General features: G+C 40.1%; 1 protein-coding gene across 18 annotated transcripts in view; it reads left to right on the top strand.

The window, feature by feature from the left end:
- The window catches only part of CCDC148 (coiled-coil domain containing 148), a 482,246-nt gene that overhangs the window by 239,753 nt on the left and 223,028 nt on the right, over positions 1–19,465 (top strand). For all 18 annotated transcript variants that reach the window (XR_009504110.1, XR_009504104.1, XR_009504105.1 and 15 more), the window contains 2 exons: positions 16,448–16,565; positions 18,676–18,816. Coding sequence is in view for 9 of the 18 variants with exons in the window: in XM_059927159.1 (XP_059783142.1) it covers positions 16,448–16,565; positions 18,676–18,816 (259 nt within the window). In the remaining 9 variants the exon portion in view is untranslated. The remainder of the gene's footprint in view (positions 1–16,447; positions 16,566–18,675; positions 18,817–19,465) is intronic.

Below are 19,465 nucleotides of genomic sequence, written 5' to 3'. Positions count from 1 at the left end.
AACATCACCTGATGGGTATGTGAAAATATAGATCCCGGAATCCTACAACCAGCGATCCTAGGTCAGGTCCAGGAAAGCAACATTTTAAAAATAAGCACTGTTAAAGAGTCCAGTGCAGTTGGTTTACCAACCACTTTCTGAGAAGTGCAGTAGTATAATTAATCCAGGGACCCTGCTGGTGAGACAGGTCTGGTAACATACTGTTACGCAGGCCCAGAGTTTCAGCATTCCCACCTGGTGAGCAAATGCTGACTACTGTGAGAAGCAAGTTCATGGCCCAGCTGTGACAATTTGTTGCAGTTGCTTAGAAACATCTACTCCTTTTACTTGGTTCTGTAAAATATCTTTGAGTTGTAATGTGGCTGTTTTTCCATGGGTTTAATATTATATATCATTTCAAATCTTGTTTGGAAACAGGTAGGGTATAAATCCTAATTAAATTAAAAAATGCTGACACCCTCTCTCATATAATCAGGAGAAGTGGAGTAATGCTCTTTAGATATTAGTTGAATAATAAGTTATTTTTTATACAGAATCTGTCCTGATAATGTATGTGAGAGAAACTTGAAAAGTGTAAAGTTTTATACAAACGGTGATTTTTAAAAATATCGGCACTTTATATATACCAGAGAAGTGTGTATATTTATCTATTGTGTTCCTATAAAGTCTTCATATACTCAAACGTTGTTGTATTTATTACATTGTATTAACCGAAGGAGGAAAGTCTAAAAGTTTCCATCAAATACACCTAAAGAGAAGAATATATCACTTTGTCAAAATATTGTGGCTCTTCATTCTTTGTAGCTCTACCAAATCCCACAAACAGAGAGGATTATCAGTACTATCTGAGTGTGTGTGGGCTTGAAACCTTTAAATGTTTCCAAAAGAGCAAAGCTTTTTGATGCTTTTTTTTTTTTTTTCAATACTGGGAGCTTTTGGTGCAAGTTAATCCTTATGATCTGTCAGAGTATTGTCCCACAAACCACACCTTCCCAGGCGTCCGTGCAATGGACATGAATGATTTTATGTTGGACCAGGCTCAGGTTGGGTCTTCCTGTGGTCCATATGTAGCAATTGGCCTCTTTGCAGAAAGGCTTGTCTCCATCTGTAATTATGCCAAATTCTGCATGTGAACATTTTTATGCATAGAAATAGAACAGCCCAAGCAAGTCTTTCTACTTGAACCGAAGAATACGTGTAAGAGAGAAATGTTGGCTGTGCCTGGCCAAGGTGGTAAAATTATTTTCAAAACCAAGGATCCAGGCAGAAGATAGATTTATTGATGTGACAGCCTTCAGGGAAACCAGAGACATGGCCTCAGAAAGATATATATTCAAAAGGAGGCCTCAGGGAATATTCTTGTCTTTTGAAATAATGGGGAATCTGGCAGAGAGGAGTTGTGACATCTGGGAGAGAACAATAAAGATTAAAATTTAGAGTCACTTGGAGAGAAAAATGTGAGTTGCCTTTCATATATGTGACAAGGTTGGCTGTATCTCTAAGACATTAGAATTGTGTAGACACTCAGCTTATAGCTTTTAGAGGAAATAAAATAGCCTTCTTTTTGCTATCCAGGCCATTGGATTGCCCAGTAGCTTGGGTTAGAGTAAATAATCTACCTTTGAGGAGCAAGATGCACACGCCTTTTGTCATTTTAACATGGACTAAGTGGATTTTCCTGCGGGTTCACTGTTTGGGGGTTATGATTAGTCCCCTTGGGAAGACCAGGTCAGCCAGTTTTCTGAGCTCAATTACTGTGAAGTTCTTGTGATGGGAGGGAACTCTTCTTCCTAAGGAACCTCTCACGCTGTTGCTTTGTTCTCTGTGCAAAATTTGAACGCACGAGACACAACCACCTCTCGGTGTCCTTGTTAGCTGTGTCTAGATGGGCCAACACTGGGCCATTGCAACGTTTATTAAAATACAGTTTCATAAAAGTTAATTATCTATTGTGTTTACACCACCAACTTACTTAGGAAACTGCCCTACTTCTCTTCAGCCTCTCCACCCTTTTCCCAGCTGCTCGCCAAGTTTGGGATTCAATTGCAATTCTGATATACTGTTAAATTGTACGAATTGTGCGTTTTTTGTAAGCCTGCTTTATTGTACTTCTTTGGCCCATGACCCTCCTCTAGGAATTTCTCCATTTCCTTTGAAAGGCTTCCAAAGAGAAGTCCCATGGAATACGGGTGTGGACATCTTTAATTTAATGTAGGAAAGGAAAATACAGGGCTTCTGGAGATTTATTTCTGCCCGTACCTAAATAATGCTGTTGAAATTATAGGTCTCCTTTAAAAGAGGTCCTAAGAGTCAGGAACCTAGGTATTATTTGTAAATCTCTGTCCAGTTTATTATTTTATCTTTTCCAATAAAGTTGGTTCCCTATCAGTTTAGTCAATAATGCTATTTTCAACTTTGTTTATCTGCTTGGGCTCTGGAGAAAACCACACATCTCTCTCTCTTGGCCTCAAGTAATAGCCTTTCTAGAACATAAGCTTTGACCTCTCACCTGAAAAACTTCAGTGTAGGGAACAAAGCTCTTGAAGGTGCCCTAGGGACCGGCCCTGTGCTCCCAGATCCAAATGCCAGTGTTCACTTGGCAGGACTGTAGGGGGCGCTGCTTTGTGGAGGTGTCTGTCTCTAAAGGAATAAGGAACAAAGATTCCAGAGCTCACATAGGGAGGCTGAACTCTGAGAGAAAGGAGACTGCTAAGAGAGGCGAGCCTTGGCAGGAAGTCACCTGAGAAGCTAGTTGAAACTTGAAGGGGGAAACTCCAGCTGCAGCAGGAATAAATCACCATTTGAGGGACTGAGCAAAGGAAAAGAGGCGCTAGAAATGTCACATCCAAAACGAAATATATTTTATCATTTGTTTTTTAAAAAATATACTTTAAATGCGTAACCAAAAAATTTTGGTAAAGAAAATATTTTATAATGTTTGTATGGGGGGTGGGTGTGGATTAGAAGAGTGGTGTGGATTAAAAAAAAAAAAAAGGCAAAAAGAAAGGAAACAAACCCACCCAAAGATATTTTTGAAAGTAACCTTTCTGCTACACTGATTTTTTTTTTTTTTTTAACCTCAAATGTTGAAGAGGCTATTTGTGAAGCCTCTTTGCTGATCTTTTCCTAGGCTGAAAGAAAATCAGGGTTTACTTCATTGCCGTGGGTGGCTGAATCACTATAAAAATCTTTGGTCTTTTTGATGTTTGCTGTCTACAGAAGTTCTGAGAGACCTGGGAAGGAAGAAAGAGAATGTATGGGGAATTTTCAACCAGTATTAGAGAAGGCAAGTTTTATTAATCTTATTTAATTAAATCATTTGTTTGAGGGAGAGGACTGGTTTCTTTCGTTGTCTCAATGCCATCCCATCACGACTTCTGAAGAAGAAAAACCAGTTCCATCATAACGATACAGGTGTCTATCCCTGGAAGAACGAGGACCAATTAAAATCAGAAGTTAAAAAGAGATAAAACCAGACTGAAATATTATGATTCGATAACACAGTGGTATATTTTATTAGTGTGACTTTTCAAAGTTCCACACTAATGCAATGCCTCTTTCAGTATTTGTGATTCTGAAAACACTCTTAATTGAAATTAGGGTTGTCAGAAATTGTATGTATCTTCTAAGAATCCTTCAGAGGGAATAAAAAAATCTCCAATAAAGCTAATCACCCATGCTTATCTTTTTCTTACCTTTAAATCATTTCTTTTTCTTTACAAACCTAAGTGGGAAGAATTTAAAGATAGCTTCTAATATTGTGAGATAAACCAACATAAGTTCCCTTTTTATACAGCGGATAAAATGATTATGTAGCATCTTAAAGATTTTTAAAATGCAATACATATAAATTGTGATGTTAAACTACCATAAACCATTTTTTATCTATTGTAAACCATTTGTGAGTTCAAGAGTCACTGTGCAAACTACCCAATTAGTGTTGAATGACAGATGTCTTTTCTTAGTGAACTCATATGATGGCAAATGGCAAGCTCCAGATACAGGCTCAAAAATCCAGATATAGGCTCTGCTCTTGTCTACTTGATAGGTGTTTCCAGCTGCTCTGGGCTTTTCCTATGTTTTGCAGAATATGATTTTTATACATTCATGTATGTGGCATTTAATATGAATACATTGAATAAATGAATGTAAGGAAGCAATTAGGCAAATAAATGCAGATTTGCCTGGGTAGCCTTTTAAATTTCAGTTCATAATAAATAATTCCTGCAAGCCAACATGTGATGATTCGTCCCTGTGCTGCCCCTCCGAAATCACAGTACCAGCAAGTCTGCTCCATGGATGTCATTTGAGTTTGCCTTTTAGCATCAATGGTTCCTGATTGTCCAAAGAAACTGGACACCTGATTTGTTTTCCAGTAATTCAACTTCTCTTCACTCCTTAAATGATTAAATACCTTACAAAGGAATACCCACTGACTAATTTGACAGGCTTAATGGAGAAGTGTGTATTCAATTTATTCTTAACTTTTTATTTTATCAACTCCCATATCCTGTCATTTACCTTCTACTTAGGAAGTTCAATTGGGTGCTTTCCATAGCTTTAGAAATTCATTCATCATTCATTCTGTCTTTCATGTATTGGTGCATACCTTTTGTTTTAGGCCCTATTCTAGTTCTCGGGGATACAAAGGCAGTTAAGACATAGCCAGTATACTCAGGAAATGCAGTCTAACAGGAGCAACATGAAAACAAATAACTATAATACAAACCAATAAGTGTATTTGTGTTTATGCCCATTGGTTCATTTACTTGAATATCTCTGCTTGTTCATGGAAAGGCAAGTAACATTTCCCAAACCGGGTTCTATGGAAAAAGTTTCTATTATGAGATAATTTGGGGAAATTAGCACACTAAGTCCTCCTTTTGGAGATGCATACCGCTGTATCATAATAAATATTTTTAGAGATCCTACTATAAAGAAACTTATTTCACTTTATCTTAGTTTTCCTCAAACTTACTGGAACATCCAACACATTTTTGATGGCACACATGTTAACATCCTGTGGGATCTTAACATTCCATGGGCCATCAGTTTGGGAAATGAACTGATTACTACTTGGAACAGCTCTGTATGTGCTCCCCTGTTAGAGAGGGTAAAAAAGGTAAGTTTTGGGAAATGAACTGATTACTACTTGGAACAGCTCTGTATGTGCTCCCCTGTTAGAGAGGGTAAAAAAGGTAAGTGTTCCCTTATAAATAGAAGATATGTTTATTAGTCAGGATTCCTCAGAAGCAACTGAGAGAAACCTAACTCAAACTAGCTTAGGCAGAAAAGAGAATGGATTGATTCACGTGAATGGAAATCCAGAAGTGGGTCTTGCCTCAGGGACTCAGATGGCATCTTCAGGTTCCTCTCACTCTCTACTTATTTACTTTGTACCTGTTTGCGCATTGAAACGGACTTCCTCATGTGTCTGGGCTTGGGGGGGCAGAAGGAGAGGGAGGCATGGCTACAGGCAGCTCCAGGGTTAATCACATGATTCAAGGTTAGTAACTTCAGAGAGAAGAGAAAACTTTTCTTCTTCAATATCCATATATAAATCCCCAGGGAAAGATTCCAATTGGCTCAGCTGAATTCACGTGCTCACTGAGGGCCAATCACTGTGGTCCTATTTGTAATATACTACTATAACCATATCTGGTCACATGTAAACCCCTAATACGAGGAAAGGTGGGGGGATTCTTGATTACAGGCTTCAACAGACCTACGTGGAATGAGGTGAGTCAGTTTGAAGGGGATTGGTGTTACTAGGTTGATGCTAGAGGCTAAAAAAACAACAGGTGTTTACCACAGTGTGGTCTAATTATTAAAATCTAATTTGGCCATAATAGGCAGTAGCCCTATACAATTACTATCAGAAAGCAGGGATTAAAAAAATCAACTCTTCTAATATTAAAGTCATTATTTTTGGAAGATATCTCCTATTTATAAAATGGTTTATAGCTAGTAATCCCAAATGTTGTGTGCCCAGTCAGTTGTTTAAGCACATAAAAAATTTCTTGGTTCCAAGAAGTTGTATTGCTCAAAGTTATACATTCTATGATTTTTAAGTAGCTGAAGTGACTAACTGTACTATAAATATTTCAGGCTAAAATTGTTGCAGCCATGTTATAAGGTATTAAACATTGGAAACATAAGTCTCAGCCTTTGGATTAGAGCGAACCCAAAATAATTGGCTAGGCAGAATCTTGGCCCTGTCCATGGTACCCATGGTGCCACGGTGGTTCATTTCTAAGAGGATCTGGGGAGAAATTCCAGACTTCTACTTAGCCGTGTGTCATTAGGTTTGTTCCTAAGTTTTCACAAAAGGATGTCAACACTATACCAAGCTCAAATGCCCATTAAGGCAGAAGCTCTGCATTTAACTATCACTGTAATATAGTTAAATTTGAGGGACTTAACTGAAGTCAATCCTGAAATTACATCGAGAAAAAATAAAAGATCAAAGGATTTGGGGCTTTGAAGGAGTTGGAGGCTGCAGCTATTCATGCCTTGATTGTAGCTGAAGTCATATTTCCCAGACAATGTTTTTAAATTGTGGATTTAAAAAGAGGATTTGTGTTGGAAACTTGGGTGGACAGATGAGGAGGAGCCAGTAAAACATGAGGAAAAGCAGTCAGAAATAGGATGTGCATTCATGAAGGAGGTGGTCATCAGTACCAGGCATTGTTAAGTCAAGTCAGAGGAGCTTTAAAAGAAGGCTCTGAGTTCACAATTTGGAGACATTGGGGAGAGCAGTTTCCACAGAGTGGAAAGGTCAGAGGCCAGACTGCAGGGGGTTTTGGACTAAATCAGACGCAAAGAATTAGAGACAAAGTATGGCTACTCCATTTAAGAAATTTTGCCGGGAAGGGAAAAAGAGGATGGTAGCTGAAAAGAGAGAGTTGAAAGATATGTATTTTCCCCATTTGAAGAAGTTTGTATGCAGAAGAAAAGGAACCATGGAGGGGAGAAAGACTGAAGAAATAGGAAAGGAAAAGATTCACTTCTGGAGCAAGGACCTAGAGACGACTAGGTTTATGGGGTTAAGAGCCCAGGTTTAAGGAGGAAAGGATGAATAAAGATGAGTCCTGACAAGATTGGAAGTGAACAAAGCATGGTAGGGAAAGTGAATGCTTATGGCCTTTTCTTTTCAGTAAAGTAGGAGGTGAGGTTCTCTGCTAAGAGGGAGACTATCAAGCAGCTGGGGTAAATAAAATCATTCTGGAGGAGTGTTAAATGTCTAGGTAAGGTTCAAACCTCACAAATATATAATAAATTCAATGAAGAATGAGGGTTGGAAATTGTCAGAGCAGATGTGGAAAGAAAAGAAGACAATAAAAGAATATTAATGATAATACCTTTGAAGAGATAGGCCCATCGATCCAAAGCTGGAGAGAGAATTAAGTAAAATCTGATTGTGCCTCATAGCCTGGGAGAAAAGGAAGAGGTAGAATGACAGTAAACTACATGAGGGAAAGACCTAGCCCAGTTCCTGGCACAAAGTTCATAGTTCATAAATATTGTTGAGAAATGGAGAGCCTGATAGGCTAAAGTAGTAGCAGGTTGAGTAAGGTTAAATGAGTGAACATAAAAAGGATGGGAGGTTGGAAGGCAGTCCATTCCTAGAGTTATGCAGCATGCAGCCTTCATCAGTATATGTGGTGACCCTAGAGATTGGAGTCAGAACAGAATCCCTCAGTGTAAAATTTTGGCGGGGAAATGGTGTTCTCAGACCAGGTTCGTTTTGCCTGACAGGCAGCAAGGCAAAACGCTGAGAAGCCAGAGGTGTGCAGCAAAGAGAGCGTTTATTAGCTAAGCAGCCAAGTAAGGAGACAGGAGAACAAGTCTCAGAGCCCCCTCCCCAGAGGCAAGGGGCTCCAGGTATTTGTGGGATAAAGAATAAGCAGCAGGATGGTCTGAGGTGTAGGGAGCATGGGGAAAGTTGGTTGGAAAAAGGTGCAGCAATCATCGTTCTGCTCACGTGTAACTAAGCTACAGGCCTTTGCATGTTCAAAAATGGAGATGCTTAGCACGATCTGAGGGTGGAGTTTTCAGCTCTCTGACATCAAAAGGTCACCTAGCGGACACTCGTGCATGCTCAGTTGGAGGGTTGGTGGTCCTATCCAGTCTTAACCAGCTCAACTCGAGCTAGACACACCTGACTCCTAGTTCCCGGAAAACAACTCAGGTAAACATCTTATTGTATAGGCTCCGTGCAGCTTGGAGAACATGCAAGTCTTAAAATGACCTTGATTAGTGAAGGCAGGTGAAATGGATTTGATAATGATTACCCACAGTTTCAATAGGTGATGCCAAGCTCCAAGTTTGGTCTAAGGAGTGGGCTGTTGAAGCAGGGGAGAAGCAAATGCTGCTGGGGAATCAAGGAACTGTAAGAGTGGAGTTTTGAATAACCCTCAGGAAATGTCGGGCAGTGACCTGGGAAGCCAGTAGTTGATCCCAAGAACCCTATTAGAGAGAGGATGGTCTAACCCAAGTCAATGGATAAAACTTTTCTGGAATTGTTGGAGAGCCAGGAAAATGCTAGCCTTCTTCCCTTACCATTCATTGTAAAAGGGTAACAATGGAAGTAGGATCACCTGGGAAGCACTGGTTTTCAGTTAAGGGAAACATTTGAAAGGAGCAGCCGAGAGTCAGTGAGATGGGGCTGCATGCTCCAGTGGAGGGAGTTTTTATCACTAACTTTGTTTAGAGTTGCTGATGCATGGTGATTAAAAAAAAAGAAGACAGGCTTTTATTATTGCTTTTAATTCCCGATAGACAATGCATCTTTTATTTCTTGTACCCTACTTGAAATGCTGTTGGAAAGGAGTATTCTAGGAAATTTTTGAGGCTATGTGAGGATATAAAAGGATTACTGAAAACTAGATGGAAAGGGTTAGGAGTAGTTCGAAAAGAGGAGGATAAACGTGGCAGAGATGTCTTTCTGCACTAACTTGAGGCAAGGGCTAATATATTTGCAACATTCTTTCAGTAACCCTCTCCGCACATCTTGTCCTATAGTCTGGATTCCCAGGTTTAAGTCCTTGTTTCACAACTGTTTATATCTCTGCATTTCTAACTCAAGTGAACTCAGGTGGCTAGGTTGGAACTGATTACAACCAACAGGAAAATGTACATGACTCTTATTTATGGGTTTTCACTTCCAGCATGAAAAATATTTACCCCCCTGGAGTTGCAAGAACTATTCCAAAGGGAAGTGGCTCATAGCTGAAGTGCTTTCAAGTTGTTTCTTCCTTCTTTGATTTTACTGAACAGACCCTTTAAATATCACCAGGAGTCTGAGATTTTCAACTGTCATCAGGATACACCAGTGTTTTGTCCATTGGAGGGAAAGAAAGAGGTTCAGTAACAGCCATTGTTGCAACTACCCATCACTGACACTGACCCAAGCCGGGGCAGACCACTGCCACTGAGGGAACCTGTCATCCATGTGTGTTAGAGTCATGGGGGTGGGATGGGGTTGAAAGATTCTGCTCTTTTTTTTTCTCTTTAAATTGAAGTACCCTTAATTTACAACGTTGTGTTAGTTTCTGGTGTACACCAAAGTGATTCAGTCATACATATACATAAACATTCTTTTTCATATCTTTTCCATTACGGTTTATCACAGGACATTGAATATAGTTCCCTGTGCTATACACTAGGACCTTGTTTTTTATTCATTCTCTATATAATAGTTTGCATCTGCTAATCCCAAACTCCCAATCCAACCCTCTGCCATCCTCACGCCTGCTTGGAAACCACAAGCCTGTTCTCTATGTCTGTGAGTCTGTTTCTGTTTCATAGATAAAGAACATGTGGTATATATAGACAGTGGAATATGATATCACTTATATGTGGAATCTAAAATATGACACAAATTAAAGATTCTGCTCTTGAACGTCAGTAGCATGAAAGCAGGAACTTCTAGTGTGGGTCAATCCTGAGGCATATAACTGTTTAGCACATGCAACCATAAATAAGAAGCCCTATCTGGGTAGTAATTTGTATCTGGTTTTGTCTTGATAACAGTAGGCAGGTAGAGTCCCTCTAATCAAAATATTTATCTTTGCTGTAGTTCTCAAAGTGTGGTCCCCAGACCAGCAGAACCAGCATCACCTGGAAACTTCTTAGAAATGCAGATTTTCAGACCCCGCCTCACTACTTCTGGATCAGAAACTCTGGAGGCAGTCAAGCAATCTGCGCTTCAACAAGCCCTCCAGGTGATCCTGACATTAGTGCAAATTAGGGACCCAAGGGGCCAGGTGGTGCTGCACTCAGACCAGACTGCTCATTAGAATCACCTGGGGAACTTTTAACAAAATACCAATGCTGGAGCCCCCGAACCAGATTGTGATGTAATTAGAGTGGTGTGGGGCCCTGGCATCAGAACTTTTTCTAAGTTCCGATAATTCCAATGATAGTCACAGTTGAGAACTGTCGCTTTAGAGCAATATAAGAAGGAGCTCTTTAATTTAGGACTTTGTGATAAATTCAAAAATAATTTATTAAAACAATTTTATGTATTTTACTAGCATGTTAATTTAAGCATGCTTATATAGAATAAACCACAAATAATGTAAGATTTAAGAGGGGGGATCTTGTCTGGTTTTTATTTTTCACTATTGTTATCCTGAGCACCTGGGGCAGTGCTTGGCACATAGTAAGTGCTCAAGTAACTCTGTTGACTAATTGAATTAATCAATTAAAGACTGGAGTTCCAATAGGAACTTGCCTTTACACCGCACAAAGGAACCAGTAAGCACTCTGAGCTAGAAGAATAGTATCTTTTTCTGGGGTTGGCGTGAGTTCATCTCCTTGTGGTTCTGCGGGTTCTCTGTGAATCCTCTTTGTTCTTGTCCCATGCTGATCTGTACCAGGATGTCACTGCTTTGTATCAGGGTTCACATTACATTTGCAGGAACTGGTCTCTGCTTATGCCCTTAGCCAGAACACCCACTGAGTCGAGTCTCATCACCCGGATCGTTAGAGGCGCGATACCGGCACTGGTTATGTTATCTCCCTTCTTTTCTCTGGGCTGGCTTCTCCACCTCCTTTCCCCCAGGCCTCCACCTTTGGACAGGTGCTGCCACCTGGCCTGCCTATGTTTTGATCTGCGCACTCTTCCCTGTTGGAGTTCCCTAGAGCTCACGGAGGGGTTCTCTTTGCTTGGTGGGCAAAACAACTTTCTGAGTGGGGTTTAAGCCGAAACTGGATTTCCCAGCAGGCAGAAGCAGGTTCACCACCCTGCTGCTGCTCAAACCCCTGTGGCAATAGCACCTCCAGCATGTGCCTGTTAAAGATTTCTTGTTCAATGTTGAGTAAGCCACATCACCTAAAAATGAAGTAGCAGATTTGTTTAGAAACTGCCTCTAATTCAGTAGGGCAAATTACTTCCCTGAAACATTTTTGATGGGAGTTCCATACTGGTTAGAGTAATCGAATTAAGATGTGTTGTTAATGCTGTTTTATTTACTGCTTAAGTTTTAAAAAAAACAAAAACTGTAGAACCTCCCACTATCAGCAATTATTCTGAAGTCTTTTTTCCCCTCTTGTTTGCTGTAGCTTCCTTTTAGACTGAAGTTACCTGTGTCTCCAGATAGGAGGGAGGTCAAGATTTTGTACTTAATATTTTGCCCAGTTCTTACTGAAGTTTCACTAAAGCAAAGGGAGGCTGTTACTGAAATTCGTGGTGTTTCCAAACCATTTGCATTTGTATACTCATCTCTTAGAGTGCAATACACACATAAAAATTATCCAAAATTATACATAAATTCTCCATTTCTACATGAAAGCTTCTTGTCCCTTCAACTACACTCAGGTCCAGAGGCTTAAACAAAATCCTTTTCAGATTATTGTTAATGCTGTGCCTGATTCTGCAGCAGCTGTTGCTTTTGAACAATATGATGCTTCTCCTCCCCCAAGAGGAGTGGAAAAGGCCTCCTCTGCCGCACTCTCAACCTTCGTCAACTCAAGGAGCATAAAGCAGACTGAGAGAAGAACCTAGGATTCCTGTTAGGGAATTCAGTGCAGAGCTTAAAGACTATTGAGTTTTGCCACTTCCTGACATTGACTTTCATAGAACAGTTTAATTTGGAGAAAAGCTGCTACCTCAAATGGCTGAAGGTATTTATGTGGAAAATTTTCCAAATGATTGACTTTACTGTGTTGCTATTTTCTTTCCCCGTGAATATGTGAGTATTTGGCTTTCTCCCAGGAGTTTTTCTGCATCACTTCTCTTTAGGCAAAGACATTTTTCTATCCAGACTGGGAAAAGAAAGATATACCAAGAGCTTCCCCCTTTACAGTGAATTATTATTTGAGTTTAAACGATAACATCTCTAAGAATGAAGAATTTGAGTGTGTCTGTTTCCTGAAATCTTCCCTTGGCTAATCTTCATGGTAGTCTGAGTCATCTTGATCATCACTTTGGAGCCAATGCAACTGTGATCAGCTTCCACCAGCACTGCCCTGCCTCTCTCCTCCCCGTTGGCATCAGTCTTACTGAAGGGGTTGTCTCTGCTCCCTCTTACTTCCTTATCTCCCGCTAATTCTTCGGCCACCTCTCTAATGCCGAGGTCGCCAATGGCTCCCTGTTATTTAATCCAATGATTATCTTAGATTATAACTGATTTGTAGCATGTGACATTGCTGTTCCCATCTTCCTTCGCTTCTTTGCCACCATTTCTCCTCATTCTCCTAGTTTCCTCCTCTTCTGCCCCTTTCTTAAAAGTTGCTTCCTTGGGTTGTAGCAGAGTGGGGAAATTAAACTGATAATATCCCCTGCCTTTTGAAAAGAAATTAAACTTCTAAATAGATGAATAAATATATATGTCTAGAATTGAAACTCTGTGAGAGCAGGTTTTTTTGTTTTAATCAGCATGGATCACCCACCCTAGAACAGTGCTTGGCACAGAGTGGGCACCCAGCCAACGAATGAATGAATGATATAAATTTATAAATACTGAAAATATATATAGAAAAGAAGGAAAAAAAGTTGTTTCCTTGGGAACCAATGCAAGGCCTCCCTCTCTTCTTACTCTACAGTCTCTTCCTGACTGGTGCCATCTGTCCCTCGGACTCAATCCCATGCCATTGATAACGATCCCTGTCCAGATCTTATGACGGCAGATCTGTGTCTAAACTGAACCTAATTCCTTCCCTTCCCGGTTTCTCTAAGTCCCCAGTTTTAGTGAGGGATGCCATTGTTCATCATGCAAGATAGAAACCTTAACCTCCTCTCCCCTCTTCCCATAAAAAACACTAACGAGTCCTACTTATTCTATTTTCTACATAAATTTTAAATCCATGTCTTCTCCCTAACTCCTCCCAGCACCCCTCCCCCTGCCCTAATTCAGGAAACCATCAACTTGCATCTGGATAATTCTCTCTGGTCTTGCTTCCTTGCAGTCCATCCTCCATATTATAGGAGAGAGTTTTCTGATCCCATTGCCCTGATCAAAGCCCTCACGCTTGCAGAGCCCCCGCAGTCTGGCCTCTCTTGCCTCCCCAGCCTCAGCTCTTGGCACTCCTCACCTTACCTTTTTCATTTTTGGTCATTCCAAATATTTTTCAGTTCTTTAAAAGTACCGTGCTCTCCCACCTTCTGGGCCTTCATATTGCCATTTCTTTTTTTCTACCTAGAACATTCTTTCTATTCTCTCCCCATCTGGAGAATTCCTGCTCCCTTTTTAGATCTGAAATTCAGACCACTTCCTGTTGGTTGCTTCCCTGAATGCCCCAAGTCTGGCAAAGGTACCTCTCCCATGACCTCTGCCCCATTGTCCCATCAGAGCAACAGTCCCCCTGTGTCATAATTGCCTGGGTCTTTGTATCGGCATTATATGGTCACTTCTATGAGGACAGGAGTGTGTCTCCTGTGTTGAAATCGTATCACCAGTGCTTAGCACAGTGATTGATGCAGAGAGGTGCTCAAATTTTTGTTGAAGAAATGAGTGAGCCTCAAAGTAAAGCATGAGCCAGCTTTCTTTACCACACAGCCTCAAATGCCTCACTCTGCAACCTCTTCCTCACTAGTCAAGCTCCTCTAAATAAAACAACTGTTACTTTCCCACAAAGCAGCCAAAACTTTGCTGCAGACAAAGCAACCTATACATCCCGAGGAAGAGAAACTTTTCAAAAGTTCTGAGAATTAACATATGGTAATTGTCAAATCCCAGGGTGTCTTTTAATTGAACCTTCACAGTAGTTCACTTAGCTTGTACTCAGTGCTTAAACTGAGTAGAACCTCATTAGGGAGGTTGTGTCATGCCTTAGTGAAAATGGAGGGAAAGAGAAATAGAGCTTTCCATGACAGAGAGGCGGCAAAGAAGGGGAGCAATCTGGTCTGCAGATCCTTTAATCCATGTAGCTGACTGTACTGACTCCTGAAATGGGAGATGATGGTGGAGAACAGCCACAGCCATCAAGGGAGCCTAGGATCTTCCTTCCAAACCCCATTCTGGGTTTTGTCCTCGAAAAGCATCTGCTGCCTGCTTCCCTTCTCTCCTTTCTCAGAGCACCTTCTTCAGTGCCAGCCTCAGGAGCAACCTGATTTTAAAGAGTTTTCCTCCCCAGGAGCAAATCATTGAGGGGACCATGTAACTACCAGGTTCAGCCCCTGGTGCTTTTCTGGGCCTCTCTGTCATTGCTCATCCACTTGTTCTGTTCTAGCCACCGTGAACCCTTTCCTGCTCAGGGCTGTGACGAGGTGGGGCATGTGAGGCCCCCGGGGGTGCAAAACTGAAGAAGTCGCCCACTCTTGGATGCCAGCGCCGCACGTGCAGGACCCTGAGTGCGAGTGCCTCCCTGGACTCACCCCCATCCCGGCTCCTGTTCTGCCCCACCTCGGCCGCCGTGTCTCCTGACCTCTGCAAATTCTAGTCCTCCAGACCCAGCTCAGACGCTGCCTCCTCTAAAGAGCTCTTGCTGAAGCTCACCAGTCTCTCTCACAGCCCAGCAAGTAGTCATCGCACCTTCCTCTGAATTCTCAGTGGACCTTATTTATACCTCTCTGAAGACACTGTATACCTTGTTTAGTTCTTGGGCTTGTCTTTGTCTCTGTTAAACCACAAACTGTTTAAGAACAGTCGTTTTCTCAGTGTGCTTTCAATATCTAGCACAGGGTTTGGCACACAGTAGGTGTTCATAAGTCAGTGAGGTGAGTGGAGCTGTCGGGAGGAGAAGAGAGAAGAGCGTAGTGGTTAGTTGCATGGGGGTGAGAGGGTGAGGAGTACGCATGGGCCCTGGGGCCAGTCTGCCTGGGTTTGACCTCAGGCTCTGCCATTTACTGGGTGTGAGAGCTTGGACAATTTACGTCACTTGTCTCTGCCTCCATTTCTTTATCTTTAAAATGGGATCAATAGTGATACCCTAACATGGGATCAATAGTGGTACCCCAACATGTGAAGTCTAATTGAGCTAAAAGAGGTAAAGCCCTTAGCACAAGACTTGGTGCCTAGTGAACACCTCAGTAAATGTCGGGATTCAGAATAAAAAAGGGTCTAGCGAAGGGATATCCATGGAAAATGCAGGTGTGCACGCTAAGGGTAAAGCACATTTGTGACTGATGCCATAGAGGAAGTTAAATCTAAACCGTTAATGATGGAAGACAGAGGCAACGGCCACCTACACCCTCGAGAACCCAGATGCCTACTGTTTTTGAAAAGACAAATCTTATCTCTACAATTCAGTAGAAGAATAGCTTGAGCAAGAAGATGGTTAGGGAGGCTGCCTGAAAAGGCAGCTGAGGAGACCCAAATGAACCTGGGAGTATTAAAACAGGTATTTAAATATGCCCTGTTTTAATATCTGCTGTTAAGGGGGATGGAAACAGAATGCTAAGGGAAAGTCATGTTTTTGCTGCCATCTACAGTCAAAGTGCAATTTTCAAAGTTTCTTAACACACACACACACACACACACACACACACACACACACATAGTTATGAATAACAATATAGAGTTTGGTTTAAAGTCTAGTAATTGAGATACTTTGGGCATATTATTCTAGTATTTTATTTACCAGTGTTTCTAAAATTATGTATATTTAATCAGTAATATAGCCTTTTTAACATCTCAAATTGTGTTAGAACTTACCAGAAGATGGCTGAAATGAGAGTGAAGCTGTCATCTGTTGGGTTGGATTAGATGCAGCTGTGGCAGCTGACAGTTCATACAAAGATTTTAATGAAGAGATAGATTGGATTTTACCCCATGTTTTCCTGCCCCATGACCTGCAGTTCTATGATTGTTATTAGAATTATTGTAAATTGTATTTTATACAAGCATCCTTTATTGTTTTGATATGAGAAATCAACCAAAAGCAAGTAAAAACAGTATGACAGTGATGTCACTTCTGAGATGCCTTCTGTCCCTATGCGCCTATCCACGTAATCTCCATTATCATGATGTTTTCCTAACTTTCCTGTGCATTATTTTTAAAGGGTTAAATACAGACAAGAATTATTGGAAAAGCGTTTGATGGAGAAAAAAGAAGTGACCCTTCAAGAAGCACTTGAAGAAGCAGAGAGAGAGAAGCGAATAGAAGCCCTAAGGAAACAGGTGTTTTTAATTTGGAAAATTTCATGGGTGGTTTAAAAAAATGTTTCTAAGTGCTCTTAATGACATTATTACTAGGGCTTAGTTCATGACATCTGCTATATAAAATGTAACTTCCCCAAATTGGGACACTGGTGTTCATTGCTGGGAGCAATTAGATTTATGTTGAACCATTTCCAGTTTCTTAGTATATTAAAAGAATTTTATCAGCACCTTTAAAATAGCTCTCCCAAGATTTAAATGCATCCATATTACCTCTAGTTTATAAGCTGAATAGTATCCATGTACAGCAGTGAAACTCTGCATCTAGCCGAAGGATTTTATTCTCCTCAAAAAAACGTGGTGGAGATTGAGCAAGATAATCCTCCCTAGGGTAGGAACCTCTGTTTGGAAACATCCCACAGTCAACAAACAGGTTAAAAACCACTTTTAAAAAATACTGTTTTTGTGGAGAAATAAAAGTCTCCCATTGCTTTGGCTCGTAAAAGTAGGCAAAAGTTCTGAAGGTAGTAGTCAGCAAGAGCAAGAATTTAAGACCTTGGGAAATGTGATAAAATAGTTTTACTTGGTAATTTTTCAAAGTTTTTAACCTGAAAGTGATTCGCTCAACTCACAAGCTCTAAAGTCTTCATTGACACCATTTCCCAGCTGATAGTAAATGACTGTCAGGTTTCCCTTCTCTGTCAGTGAAGGCAGTATAGAATCTTGGGGAAGAACTTGGCCTCTGGTGTCCTTCAAAACTGGTACAGCCTGGTTCACTACTTACTGGCAGAGGAAACTTAGGTCTTTTAACCTCCCTGAGCTTCATTTCTTCCTCTGAAAAATGGGAATCATAATACTAGTACCTACTTCATAAGTTTGTAGTAATGTGCATTCACATTTTTTGAATATTTAGTAAGTATAAAGCCCTCTTCTAAATGCTTTTAGGTTTTACCTCATTTAATCTCTACCACAACCCTATGATGTAGGAATTATTATTATTCCGACTTCATAGAAAACTGAGGAGGCCCAGAGGTTCCCCAAAGTCACATAGCTAGTAAATGTCAAACTGGATTCAAACCAAGGAAGTCTAATTAAATGAAATATTTAGTATAGAGGAAGTGTAAATGCATACAACTGTTATATCATCTTTTATAAAATAGATTATAGAAATATATTCCTATACTTTGAATTTAAGTCCTGGTCATCTTAGATTCAACAAAATTTAAATTATTCAGTCATTAGCAAATAATGATATACCATGGCCTTTGGGAGACAAAACTTAATGTCACTCTTACTAAACACATTCTTGTTCAAAATATAATTTTGATAACTACAGAGTCCATATGATTAGGATTCTTTCCATCTGTGAGCCCTTTGAAAGAGGAAATATCTGTGCCCGTTATCTGTAATCAGTGTTTAGAACTACAGTAAAAGACATTTTGGCTAGGAAACCTATAATAATTAAAGTATGTTCAACCCCCAGTTATGTCATTACAATTTCTAAATGGCATTAAAAATGCCATTTTCTTAATGCTAATTCTTGATTTTAGGAATTAACAGGCAGGTGTTATTAATGGTGCATATAATTTACAAAATTAGTGGCTTCTTTTCATTAGGATACAGGTTTGAACAATTTCGATTATCATAAAGGACAAGGGCATTCGGGTTGAAATGACTCTGCAGTTTTTCAGTGGAAGGGGAAACAATGGTTTTTAACAGTCCCTGGAAATCTAGTTGCCTGGTACAATGAAAACTCACCCGTCTTGCTCAGTAATGCCAACAACACACATGACTTTACCCATATATGACATGCTCTACATTCAGCTTAATCAGATTAAACTTTCTAGAAAGCTTCATGGGGTTGTTACCATGGCCGTAGATTGCTAGTGGTTAAAAATTAATGTTTTCTACTTTTGGTTACTTTCAAGGTCGTTGAATATGTGGGTTTTCTATATAAAATTTCCCTTGACTTTGGATCAAAAAGAAATTTTTATCTAAATTTAATCATAACTGTAATTATGTAATCTTTAATAAAATTTCTTAACTTTAATGGACATTAACATTAATAATGTTGCCCAGAAGCATTGTGCTTGTATCTTGTTCCAAGTAGCCATGCTTTTTCTTCTTTTAGGTTGCTATTGTCACTCAGTTTGATCCTGTTAGAATGATGTCAGACACAATGGCATCAAAAGCGAGGATGGGTATTGGAATCGAAGAAGAATTTATTCTTCAAAAGCCACTCTTCACATTGAATACATACAATGAACAGCAGGTAATTATGGAAATTAGCACGACTGATGCAAAAGCCATGATGATGATAAGAATTGTAGAAGTGTGTGTTTTGGGTTGCAAATTATTTTCAATATTTACATTTAAATACCATCCATATTAGCATAATTTTTATTTCTAAATGAGAGCACATAATTACTGAACAATTCTTTTTTTTTTTTTTAAAGATTTATTGATTGATTGATTGATTGATTGCTATGTTGGGTCTTCGTTTCTGTGCAAGGGCTTTCTCTAGTTGTGGCAAGCGGGGGCCACTCTTCATCGCAGTGCGCGGGCCTCTCACTGTCGCGGCCTCTCCCGTTGCGGAGCACAGGCTCCAGACGCACAGGCTCAGTAGTTGTGGCTCACGGGCCTAGCTGCTCCGCGGCATGTGGGATCTTCCAGACCAGGGCCCGAACCCGTGTCCCCTGCATTAGCAGGCAGATTCTCAACCACTGCGCTACCAGGGAAGCCCAACAATTCTTAACATAAAATAGTTGATAGGTGACCATAGAACAAAACACTTTATGTGAAAATGTTATCTGTCATTGAAAATTATTTTAATCTAAAAAGTAATTTTATAGAATTTTAAAGTTGTGTTAATACTGTATTTTGTTTAAATATTTATCATATTCAGAATTTTTTATATGCAT

The sequence above is a fragment of the Balaenoptera ricei genome, chromosome 7, assembly GCF_028023285.1.
Source record: "Balaenoptera ricei isolate mBalRic1 chromosome 7, mBalRic1.hap2, whole genome shotgun sequence".
NCBI classification, from domain to species: Eukaryota; Metazoa; Chordata; class Mammalia; order Artiodactyla; family Balaenopteridae; genus Balaenoptera; species Balaenoptera ricei.
This window is presented reverse-complemented; position numbering and strand designations above follow the sequence as displayed.